Below are 13,154 nucleotides of genomic sequence, written 5' to 3' on the forward strand. Positions count from 1 at the left end.
CTACTGGCATCCATCCTACTATGTGCGGGACAGCCGTCCCCAAGAATTACCCAGCCCAAAATGCCAATAGTGTTGAGGATCGGAAACCCTGCCTAGAACACCTAGCTTGACCTTTATGTAGGAGGCCCTCAGTCTGAGTGAATATTCATTCATGAATGAATGAATGTATATGTATATTCATGAATGAATGTATGACGTACAACTACAATGATTTTGTTATTGTGTTATTGAACTAACCTGGCCAGTAGATTTGTATTTCTCTTTTGAGGGAAGCACCAAACAGACCCACCCTCTATCCGCTGGACAACGCACAATCAACCTACAAACATTTGTTGAGGACCTACTATGTGTAGCCCATTGTGCTGAAGACTAGGACCAGCGCAGACCCTGCCGTCAGAGGCCTCGCCCTCAAACGGAGACAGACGTATTTTGGTTGCTTGCCTGTGCCAGCCCCGAGCTAGCACTTCCCTCACACTATCACACAGTCCTCCGGAGGTAGGTGCTGACTTCATACACACTTTACAGAGGAGGAAACTGAGGCCTCAAGCAAGTAAGTAACTGGACCAATGTCCTACAGTGAATAAGTGACAAATTTGAACCCAGATCTGTCCAGCTGAAAACACCCAACCTCTTCTGCAAAGTGTGAAATCCTATACGAACTATAATACATTTGCTTCTGTCTTAAAATTGTGGTCAGGTAACAGAAAGAACTCTCAATTCTTGGGCAGGGCCGGGGGCGGGGGTACTCCTGGGGAGTTGGAGGGTTGAGAAGGCTTCACAGTCACTACATTCGCCTGAGCCTCTATGGTCTCATGAACCAGAGTGCGGTTCCCCAGAGGGTGGAGAAGTAGGGGGCGCGGTAAGGCAGGCAGAGGGGTCACCCAAGGACAAGGGTGTCTGAGTCTGGCCAGCATCTCTCAGCCATGCTAGAGTTCCTTCTGCTCATGCCTTTAAAGTCTGGGCCTGCCTCTGCGTTTACACGTTTCTCCAGTTCTTATACCAGAGGAAAAGGAATTTAGAAGAGAAGACCTAGAATGCCCTTCGTTAGACTTGTGAGCCAGTGGCTTTTCAGGACTCCCAGGAAGAAGCAGGGAATTGCAACACTGTCCCATTGGGGTCAGTCATAGTTCCTGAGTGCAAAATGCAAAGGGGGTTTCTGAAAAGCAAAAATGCCGCCGCTCCCGGGTGAGGCCATTTCTACAGAATAATTTCTCTCCACCGAAGATCAAATATGAACCACAGAACAGGTACAAACAGCGACTCAACAGGGAGCCTGGTGGTTTCTAACATAAGCTTCCCATCTTCGTGCAAAAGCAAAACTAGACCCTGCAGTGATCATCAAGAGTGTTTTATCTCCCAAGGATTCACGGCCCAGCTGTTTGTAAAGCAACCTGAAACAGACTGCAGCATCGTCTGAGTTTCCTCAGCAAACTGCTCACATAGACACACTGGGCTGGAAGGAGGTGAACTCAAGTTTCAGCAGAACCTTCTCCTGAGATAACTCTAATCAGACTTCCCTCCCCACCAGTATCTGCACACTCCCCAAATCCTGGTGAATTAGAGAATCTGCAGCTCTTGTCCAACCAGCCCCTCATGATGGTTTTCCTGCAATCCTACTGCAAATGGTACTGGCCACAATCAAAGGAAAGCCAGGGTCAGCAGAGTGCAGAGGCTGCAGTTTAACTCATTTCGCAAAATAGCTGGGGGAAGCCTGCATATACAACTTTCTTGGATACAACCCAAGGACAAGATTACTTTAGACCACTACCACCACCTCCAGAAAACAATCTATAACGCCAGTTCATACCAGGCCCACCTGGGGTGCTTGCTGTGTACAGGAAAGGTGATGCCTGCTCACTAGAACGGCAGCGGATTTGTTGGAAAGAGCACTGGTCTCGAGACCAGAAGGACTTCATTCAATACGAGTCAGACCAGTGGCCCCCTGACAAGCTGTGTGGCCTTCCGGGGGTCACACACCCTCTCGAGGTCTCAAGTTTCTCACCTGTAAAATGAGGAGCCTGAAGATCCTTCTGGTTCAGTTGTTTCAGGACTACGAATGCCTGAGCCAGGCATGGGTGGTACCTGTCTCAAAGGATGAGCATCCCCGCAGCCAGGCCTCAGGAGCCAGGGACTCTGCCCCAGACATCCTTCAGAGGTGGTCCTGAAAGGCAGTCTGGCCTAAACTGAGACCTCAAGCCCAAGCTTGGCACTCTCCCCTCATCCAGATCCTCACTTTCTGACAACTCTGGCCACGCCCACTGAAATACCAGCCGCTTGGTCACCTGCCAGGAGGGGGTCTCCTTCACCAGCTCCTGTGCTGCAGCATCTGGAAGTCAGGCGGCCAGACAACTTTCATCCCCGCCCCTTCCTCGAGGAGTCTGGGATGGGCTAGCAGCTCAAAACGTCTTACTAAGGAGTCGGACAGTTTGACCCATAAGACACACTCAGAGCTTGCGTTCCGCTGGTGCAGCCTCCGCTGGGCTCACCCACACAGGCGCTCCATCCCTGCCACAAATGTTAGGTTTCAGCCTCTTTGCAGCCATTCTTGGCAAGAGGTTAACCACAAAGCCCTAGCTTCCCCTAGGGAGAGAAGGCATTCCCCATGTGTGCCTGATGGCTTGACCTTGCATCAAATACAATGTTGCAACACTGAGGGCCACTCCAGTGGGGAGGATGTCAGCCACAGTTCGAGAGGTAGCTTTAATGGGTAATGACACCTTCCAAAGAATCCAGGGGAGATGCAAATGAACTTCAGCAAATTTCAACGAGTCCTTGTGTCAAAGCACAAATGTTTACCCTTCCCCCTCCCCATATCCTCAAGTCCATTCTTTAGTAGGTCTGTGTCTAGCTGTGACAAAGTGAGAGAGTGGCATGGACATATATACACTACCAAACGTAAAATAGATAGCTAGTGGGAAGCAGCCGCATAGCACAGGGGGATCAGTTCGGTGCTTTGTGACCACCTAGAGGGGTGGGATAAGGAGGGTGGGAGGGAGGGAGATGCAAGAGGGAAGAGATATGGGAACATATGTATATGTATAGCTGATTCACTTTGTTATAAAGCAGAAACTAACACACCATTGTAAAGCAATTATACTCCAATAAAGATGTTTAAAAAAAAAAGCACAAATGTTTACCAGTAACTTGCCTGAATCATAGCATTATTATCATTCAAATGATGATAGTAGTAGAAACAGCAGTAATAACAAAAATTACCCCGATTAAGTCCTTACTGCATGCCAGACAGGCACTCGGCTAAGCTTTTAACACACATTATTTTTATGTGATCTCCCTAATATCTGTCTGTAGTGTAGCATTATACACATTTTACAGGTGAGGAAACTGAGGCTTAGAGTAGCTAAGGAATTTGCTCGAGGTTGGAGAGTCTAATGGCAGATGCAGAACTTACACCTGGCCATCTCCCTCCTGGAGTACCACCTGATCTGGTTTTCCCAGACAGAAAGCCTCCAACAGATAGTGAGTTGAGATGAATTATTCAGCAAAGGCTCACGGAGCGCCCACTGTGTGCCACGCAGAGTATCGGGTGCTGGGTAACCGAGAGCCGCATCTGCAAGTCTGACCTTCCCAAAGAAACAAGATCCTGACTTCTCTTGGCCAGAGGCCGACACCCACTTTCTATAGAGGTGACCATCACCATGTGTCCCACCAAACATTTCTAGACGGGGAATTCATGCTCATGACACCCACCTCCTGATCTAGCGTCAGAGGACACTGCGGCGCAGGGAGGGGAAGGAAGTGCAGTCGCTTGGCAAAGGCGTGAAGGCGCACAGTGAGTGGCGGGAACCGGTGAACCACCTGATCCCTCCGGAGGGAGGGTGCTGAGCACCGGGCTGGGAGTCAGCAAACCGCACGCGTCACTCCCCCGCAGTGACTGCCCACCGACTGCCCACCTGCCAATTCACCCCAACCCTCTATCCAAGGGAGGAGGGGTGCCCAGTGTCCTAGCTCCTCCCTAAGGGGGAGACCTTGGCTTGCCTTCTAAGCACCTGGCCTGGCTGCACACCTGCTGGGGGCCTGAGCCCGCTATGGGGATGGAGCTGCCTTCAGGAGCCCCCGCAGCTCAGGGACCTTGTCTACAGGTCTGCCGTCACAGCTCCTGGCTATGGAAAGCTGGCTTGTGCAGGGTACTCTGTATCTTGCCTCCTCTAATCACCTTTAACCTTCCTTTAAGCCCCAGGAGACATCATTGGCCATCTATCCGTGAAGAAGCTGAGGCTTGGAGAAGTGACCCAATCACCCAACAAGGCCCAAGAGCGAGCGATCAGGATTTGAACTCCAGGACCTAACGCTCCCCTCCCTCCAGCCTGATTTCACCCTCAGCCTCACGTCTGGTGCCTCCTCCCCCCGTCCTCCATGCCCATGTCTCGGGGCCCTGCTTCCCTCCACCTACGGGTGCTCCTGGCCTGAGGACTCAGTGCTGACCATGTCCGCTGCACACTGCGGTCCTCTCTCTGCACACCCCGCCCACTCCCAGGGCACAGGTGCACCCCTCCCCTGAGGTTTTTCTTCCCAGACACCCTCTGACCACCTTACAAAAGGAAAAGGCATTAAAAGTCTCAGTAATCAGACCCCTTACAGTGCCTTCCCTGGAAACAAAGAAACACTTGCACGGTCTACCTCTGATTCAGCAGGCTGCTAAAATATTTAACACCTGACGACTTAACATGCTTGAGAAGAAAGGGGAGGCCGAGATGCAGTTAGCTGTGGCCTCTGACCTTGCACACCTCACAGTAAGCTTCTTTCCCACCCTGCCAGTTTCTTGGGACAAGATCGGTACAGAGACGGCAACTGGCAAACACTTCTCTGCTGTGGACCCATGTCAGCTCCCTCCCAGCCCAGATGGGCACCCTTGCAGGTGCGGCCAGTGGGGATGGGTAGGCACAGAGAGCTCTAGATTAAGTGTTTGGAGCCAGTTGACCAGGTTACCCGGGCCTCCTTACCAGGCCTGTGTGTGAGGTTGCACTGGCTTAGCCAAGGCCTCCGGTCGGCCCGGTGGTGAACATCCTTGGTTCAGGTGCCAGAGACGCCTTCTGCTGATCCGTGTCGCCAGGCGCTTGTGCCACAAATACAGCCCAGACTCTGCTCTGCAGGCACAGCTGCCTGACTTGCCCACTGGCAGAGTCAAGGGGTGGCCAGGAGGAACCCAGCGCTCACTGAGCACCACCAGGCATCTGAGCTCTGCAAGGGCTTCACACAGAACCTCTCGGAATCCATGCTGCTGACGGGCACGGTTCACCTCTTATGTACACATGAAGGAACTATGTCTTCAGGTTGGGCTGTCCCATGCAGAGCCCGCTACCCCACGTGGCTATTCCATTTTCAGTTTTAATGAATCAACGTTAAATAAAATTCACAGTTCAGTTCCTCCCTAACCCTAAACCACATCACCCTGAAACCGGCCCCAGATTTTCGAGTGGCCTCATTTCAGGTGTGTAGTAGCCACACGTGGCTAGTGGCTGCCATACTGGATAGCGGAGATATAGAACATTTCCATCATCGTAGAAAGCTCCAGTGGACAGAATGTCTTAGAGGATAACCTCCCCAAGATTCCTTCTGGCTAATAAGTGACTGATCAGGGATCCAAACATGGATTTGATGTCTGAAGAATTCTCCAGAAGAGAGGTTCCAGCCCTAGCCCTAACTCTCATTAAACCACTGGTCTTGAGCAAGCCATGTCACCTGTCCCAGCCTCCCCTTCCTCCTTTGCACAAGGGGCACACAAGTGGTACCTACTAAGGGTTAAGGTGAGGTGGAAATAAGATGCTAGATGTGGGCGTACTTTGGCCCAGAAGGAGGAATAAGTGAAAGGGAACTTACACTGAGGACTTACTTTGTGTTGGGCACTCTAAATAAAGTGGCTCATTTAATCCTAGGTAGTATATACCCCCACTTTACAGGTGGGCAAACAGTTTCATCAAAGGTGATGCCCCCAAGGTCACACAGAACTAGAACTCGGCCTGGAACTTATCTGTAGACCTCCAGGCCTATGCTGGTCTCACACAATAGAACTCAATTCTACAGTCTTCTCTCTAAAGCCCAGAAGCAGGTTTGGGGCGGTGTGGCTGGGAAGAATGGCTCCATGCCCTGGGGCAGGTCCTCCGTTCAGCTCAGGCATCAAGGGGAAGCATATCGTCAGGGGCCAGATTCTGATTCTGGTTCTGCTGTCAGGTAGCTCCCTCGTCCCATTCCTATTCCGAGTCTCGACAAGAATGCTCCCAAGTTTCCTTCCAGATATCCAGCTAGAGTCTAAAATACCCATTTCTCAGTCACACCTACTGAAACGAACCTGCATCCTGGTCTAAAACAGTGGCGGTAATGAGAGGTTCCAGGAAGAGAAGCGGATGAGTTTGGACACATTCATTTGGAAAATCACCACCTTGCCCTGAAACTGGCCTGGGATTCTTAAGTGGCTCTTCCTGCATCAGATCCAGATGTGGCATAGCAGAGGCCTCGGGGCTGAGGGGCTCAGAAACCCAGAAGGGCTAGACCAAAGTAGTGGCATTCCCGTCACAGGCACCTGGAGGGAGGGACCCAGCCCCTTGCCTTCAGGGCGGCTGCCACCTTTGGTGTGGCTGCCTCATCATCCAGCTTTCCAAAGTGACTTGGCATTATTCCCAAGGACAGATTCACCTCTAAAAAAATGTGTTTTAATTGTGGAACACAAAAGCTTCAGAACATAAAGCCCACATTTTTAAAGGTCCTTTGACTTTTACAATACGGTGGTTCACAACGATTGAAGCTGTGGATCGTAATGTAAATCCGCGTCATCTGTAGAGTCGTTAGTCCTGAGGTACTTTTGAACCACGTAACAAGCTCCTGTGAGCCGAGCAGGGTTAGCGGAGCTCGCGTGTGACGGAAGCAGAGGCATAGAGAGGTCAACCGGCTGGAGAAAGACTCATCCAGCCTCATGTCTCCCATTCCTGTGGGGTCTGTTACTATATCATTTGGAGACCTTGGGTATTTTCTTTGTTTGCTTAATTCCCAGGATGTTTTTGAATAAAGACGTTTAAAATGATAATAGTGGTTACCATTTGTATTTTACACTTACCATATATCGGGCATTATACTAGGTGGCTTTGGAAACATTCCATTTTAATCTTAATTCCAACCCTAACAGGGAAGTATTATTTTTCCCATTTTATAGATATGGAAACAGGATTGAAAAGTTAAGCAGCTTCTCCAAGGCATCACCCAGCCAGTAAGAGGTCTCTGGGATATAAACCCTCCATCTTACTCCACTGTCTTCCTTTTGGGAAGAAAATTGCTCCGAGGGAAAGAAGTGTCAGCATTGTAGCTCTGTAATAGCCCTGTAATAGCCCAATACTTCTCAAAAGGAAGTTTAAAATAATCCAAGCAACGTAACCGAAAATCAAACCCAGAAGGATGGGGGTGGGGACGGAGATCTGTCATCCTGGCTTTATCTGCTAAGAGACCTAGGCTTGGTAGCTTCTTTTCTTTTCCTTAATTCATACAGCTGTAGCCCTCCTCAAAACTTTATTCTGAAACTCAAAAACATGGTGTCACAGCTGGTAATTTTAGAAGGAGGAGGAGAGAGAAGGAAGAAACAGACCTAGTGGGAGGAAGGGCAGGAAGTCGCTCCAGCCCCGCCTTTAAGTCCAGCTGGGGCTTCCTGGACAAGATGCCGGCTGCCCCTCACTGCTTCCTCCTTCTACCCCTCAACGCCTCAACCCAACTGCCCTTCGTGGTTTAGCCTAGGTGTACGCAAAGACCCAAAGCACCTGGGAATAATTTAATTCTCTCAAATGCACTAGTAATTGAAAACGATACCTTTCCAACCATTTCCCCAAATGGAAAAATAAAGAGACTCCTTTAAATAAATATTCAGCAAAAACAAGCTTCGTGATGTCCACGACGGATTCAGAACTACACATCTGACCATCAGTGGTGTGACAGCAAAATGCCAAATTCTAGACTTTCCATCCACTGAAGACAGTCGTTGTATATAGAAATCCACAGCCAAGCCATCTGTCAACAGACTCCTATTTCTTAGAGTTGGGTGTACATGTACCCCTTGGGTGGAGGTGAGCAAAGCCACAAGATACCCACAGCACATCCACCAGCAGGGCCAATTTGACGTCAAAAGATGGGAAACTAAGCAGCAAAATATTTGTGCTCCCGGCATCTACCTGGATATGAGATTGGGTTATTGAACTATCCTGTCACCAAGACAGAAGAGAGACATTTCTTAGATATTGAATCTGATCTGTGATATCAGCCCCATGCAAGTTAGCAGAATCTCAAAATTCAATAGATTCAACAGAAGCACGTCACCTGATAACCAAGAGAGTAGAAAATATGGTGTTGACTTGCTTTGCTCTTCTCGTGGCAACTCAAAGCATTATTTTTATGTTGAAATACAATACGATATGGTATACAATAAAAGATACACATAAAGTTTTACAATAAAACAAGATCTCAAAATTTTTTAACTTGAAGCAGATCGCTGTGGGCTACCCAGGAGGGGGTAAGAAAGAGTTCGCTCTCTTCAGCCGTGAAGACATTTTAGCAGGTAAGGAAGTCAGCCCTGGAAAAGAAAGATGGCTGGGCTGGAACCTCAACCTCAAGAAGACGAACAGTTACTGCTCAGTTCACTGCAGGAGAAAAGCCCGTGCCACAGAACTGTAATAGGAAACCTAACCCCTGCCAGGGGTTGGAATGCACTGGAATTGCATTTGATCAGTTATCTCAGCCCTCACTGCAACTCAGCGAGGCAAGTACAGTTGTGATCTCCCCATTCTACAGATTGGCAAACCGAGGTTAGGTATGTAACCTGTAAGGTGCACAGCTGGGTGTGAATCCAAACTTCACCACCACCTTAGCTTCTAGCAGTGTCTGCCTCAGTGTGGCCACCCAACCTCCCCCAGACCGCTGCCAAAATTCACCTTCACGTGCAACACCTCCTGTTCCCAGGACGTGCACTTCTGACCTTGGCCGGACTTTCTCTGAGGCCTGCCCAGGTCCACGGCACAGCTCCCTCCTGGTGAAAGGTCCACTGGAGCTACTGAGCCTACCCCCAAGGCAAAGAAGCGTTCCCTACGTTTGTGTTACAGTAGGAATGAAGTTGCCAGGCTGAGACATGAGGGTCACCGTGGGAAGTCTTGGCCTTCTGGATCATTCGATAGCTGTGAGAGCTCTGTGAGGAGCTGGGTGCTCCAGGGGGCAGCTACTCACCATGTGAGACTGTTGAGGGCTTGGAGTGTGGCCGGTCCAAACTGAGATGCACTGTGGGTACAAAATACAGCCCAGCTTGCAAAGACTTCATATGAAAGCAAGAATGTAGAATATCAGATTAATAATTTATATATTGATTGCATGTTGAAATGATAATATTTGTGTTATATTGGGTTACATAAAATGTATTATTGAAATTAATTTTACCTGTTTCTATTTAGTTTTGAATGTGGCTACTAGAAAATTTAGGATTACATTTATGGCTTACGTTCTATTTCTTTTTTTTTTAACATCTTTATTGGAGTATAATTGCTTTACAATGGTGTGTTAGTTTCTGCTGTATAACAAAGTGAATCAGCTATACATAAACATATATCCCCATATCTCCTCCCTCTTGCGCCCCCCTCCCACCCTCCCTATCCCACCCCTCTAGGTGGTCACAAAGCACCAAGCTGATCTCCCCGTGCTATGTTATGTTCTGTTTCTATTGGACAGAGCTGGTCTATACCTTCCAGAGACCTTTGACTGTCTACTAAGAGACAGAGGTCACCCCGCCTGGCAAGCTGGAGGGGAGGGTCCATTCAGAATTCTTTCTGGAAATCCTCAGCCAATGGGAGAGTGGCAGCCCTTTTTCCTAAGAACCCAAAGCACAGGAAAGGTCAGCCCTTTTCCATCCTCATTTCCTTCAAGGACCAGGGCAAAGCAGGTTCTGGAGCCCAGTGATCTAAATAGAAGTAGACCATGGGCCACAAATGCAAGCCCGGAATGCAAAAGCTACGTAGGTAATTTTAAAAGGTTGATAGCCGCATTAAAAACAAGAAAAAAAGGTGAAATTAATTTCAGCAACATATTCTAACCAAGTACATCCTAAATATTATCATTTTAACATAGAACAATATAAAAATTATTAACGATGTATTTTGTATTCTTTTTTTTTGGCCGCACTGCACGGCTTGTGGGATCCGAGTTCAAAGCGCAGAGTCCTAACCGCTGGACCGCCAGGGAATTCCCTGTGTTCTTTTCTTCACACTAAATCTTCAACCTCTGGGGTGTGTTCTACCCTTACAGCACACCTCCATTCACATGTGACCAGTGGCTGCCAAACTGGACAGCACAACTCAAGAATCTAAAAGTCTACCACCCAACAAATCCTCCACCAGAGCGAAGCGCACAGAACACCCATTATCATGTAAATGGCTACTGCTCTGTAAACTGTGATAAGTCACACAACTTCAGCCACTAAGATTTATGTTTGCAAAGAGTTCTGATGGCAGCAGAGAAAAAGGACTCAGAATGTAAACAGGAGAAGACAGTGGATGACGCGACACTAACATAATGAACACCAGTCATCGTTAGTTGGTGTGGTTGTGGATTCTTCTCTATTTCTTTATACTTTTCTATACCTTACGAAGTTTCTAATATTAATGTAGAAATTATAATTTTAAAATTTAAAGTGATTAAAACAAAGAGCCATGAAATACTTACTGAACTACTACTATATGCCTGGTCCTGAGATCTTGTTCTCCAAGAAGGTGATAAAACATCTAGGGACTGAAGAAGGAGCTAATATGACATTTATGGGGAGGGGAGGGGAGGGGAGGGGAGGATTTTCCAGTCAGACATTTTTTCCTACGCTTTAACTGGGAATGTCAAAAATACATACAAGCAGGGGCTGCAGGGAATTTTGTGCTAAGTCAGCAGTGGAGACAAGTGTCGAATGCAGATTAAAACTGCATCTGTCTCGGCAGCAGCGTCCGTATCTCACTGGCCCAGAGTTATGAGAGTCGCTCTCGAAGGGCAGGAAAGGCAGCTGGGTGTCGGTGGAAGTGCTCAGACTCAAAAAACAGGTGATCATGCATTCTTTCAGCATGTGTAGAATATGCAATAAATCATTTACAAAATGCCTGCAGCTGTTTGGTAGGCTACACTGGCCAGCCACAGGTACTAATTTAAAGTCCAACCCCGCTCTGCTTCACACAAGCGTGTGCCTGCACACACATACACATACACGCACACATACCCACGGAGAGCTCTGGAATAGCCAAAGATCGAAGGATGCTGCACAGCTTGGTCAGAATGTGTCTTTGCCACAGTATCTCCCTCTCCCCCAGAGGATGAAATCTCCCAGAAGCTGCTGTTGACAACAGGGTGGCATTTCACTTAGGAAAAGAACAGGCAGGTATGCTGCAAAGTGTGAAGGTCTGGGATTCGCAGTTGCATCTATCATTTGTCCTCCTCTAATCTTTTTTTTTTTTTTTAACATCTTTATTGGGGTATAATTGCTTTACAATGGTGTGTTAGTTTCTGCTTTATAACAAAGTGAATCAGTCATACATAAACATATGTTCCCATGTCTTCCCTCTTGCGTCTCCCTCCCTCCCACCCTCCCTATCCCATCCCTCCAGGCTGTCACAAAGCACCCTGTGCCATGCGGCTGCTTCCCACTAGCTATCTACCTTACTACGTTTGTTACTGTGTATGTGTCCATGACTCTCTCTCGCCCTGTCACAGCTCACCCTTCCCCCTCCCCATAACCTCAAGTCCGTTCTCTAGGAGGTCTGCATCTTTATTCCTGCCTTACCCCTAGGTACTCAGCCATAAAAAGAAACGAAATTGAGCTATTTGTAATGAGGTGGAGAGACCTAGAGTCTGTCATACAGAGTGAAGTAAGTCAGAAAGAAAAAGACAAATACCGTATGCTAACACATGTATATGGAATTTAAGAAAAAAAAATGTCATGAAGAACCTCCTCTAATCTTGAGAGGGGTGTGACTGCTGCTGGTGATTAGACATTCCTGCTTGAGATTAAGCAAAGTTGAGCCCATTTGCCTCAAAAGGTAATGAACTAGATTAGGAGGTGTCGGGCTCAGGGGGTTGGGAGTCGTGAGGTGTGCTGTCTAAGGGGTGCAGGGTTTCTTTGGCGGGGTGGGGGATGACCATGTTCTAAAACTGACTGTAGGGATAATTGCACAACTCTGTGAATATATTAAAAGCCACTGAATCGTACACCTTAAATAAGCAAATTATATGCTTTGTGAATTACATCTCAATAAAGCTGTTAAGGAAAACAAAGATAAGCTCAGATATGAAAGCAACTCACTCAATTCCTTTCACAACAATGGAGCTTGTAGTTATCTTAGCCACTGCTTTACCTGTATAAAGAACGGGAGTGACTAGGTGTTTCTTTCTTAGATAAAGACTCATATATTAGCAGTACGCTCCTTTGCAAAACATCCAGCATGTCTCTGCCAAAGGCACGTGTCATGGTTCTCCAAAGGCTGCTACCTTTTCACTGACCTTTCTGCTCCGCCCGCACTTCGGGTCTCGTCTGAAGTGACCTCGCCTATGACACTTGGACCATCCTCCTCAGGAACCGAAGGTAAGGGGGATGGGCCGGGCCCAGAGCTCTTTCTGGGATAAAGTAAAAGAAGCAATAAATATTTAAAAAGGCATTTTTCTCCATGTCCTACTGAAAAGCCCATTTCCCAATTAAAGCTTTAAGTGTCTACTTCACCAAAATCTCAGGAAAAAATTAGCTTCAGGCAGCAAATGGCTTTGAGATGCCTTGGGATCAGTTAGGTCTCTCTGCATAACTCTGCATAAATAAATCCAGATTCAAAAGCAGATGTATTTGGACGCCAGAAAAACTTCTGATTGACCATAACCTGTGACCTTATAGTGCACTGCCAGCCTGTAAACATTTCATGCTTTGCGAACAGTTTCAGTTAGAAGAATTAAAAGAACGCAAGGCAAGGAATAAGACACGTTAAACAGACACAGCTCCCATGCCTCCAAAGCACTTCTCACGTTTTTCAGAATCACAGCACATCCAGAGATTGTGAGCAGGTAAATTTCAACAATTAGATATGGAAAATTTACCTTCTTCTAACCACCCATCTCTTTGATTGACTTTTTAAAACCAAGTGGGAACCACTTTTGAG

General features: G+C 47.6%; 1 protein-coding gene across 1 annotated transcript in view; it reads right to left on the reverse strand.

The window, feature by feature from the left end:
* TACC2 (transforming acidic coiled-coil containing protein 2) overlaps positions 1-13,154 on the reverse strand; it is a gene marked incomplete at its 5' end in the record, with an annotated part of 182,220 nt that overhangs the window by 124,752 nt on the left and 44,314 nt on the right. The window contains one exon of the mRNA XM_082854641.1: positions 12,511-12,624. Coding sequence (XP_082710767.1) covers positions 12,511-12,624 — 114 coding nt within the window. The remainder of the gene's footprint in view (positions 1-12,510; positions 12,625-13,154) is intronic.

Source organism: Leucopleurus acutus (assembly GCF_964270905.1).
Source record: "Leucopleurus acutus genome assembly, chromosome: 14".
In the NCBI taxonomy this organism is placed as follows: domain Eukaryota; kingdom Metazoa; phylum Chordata; class Mammalia; order Artiodactyla; family Delphinidae; genus Leucopleurus; species Leucopleurus acutus.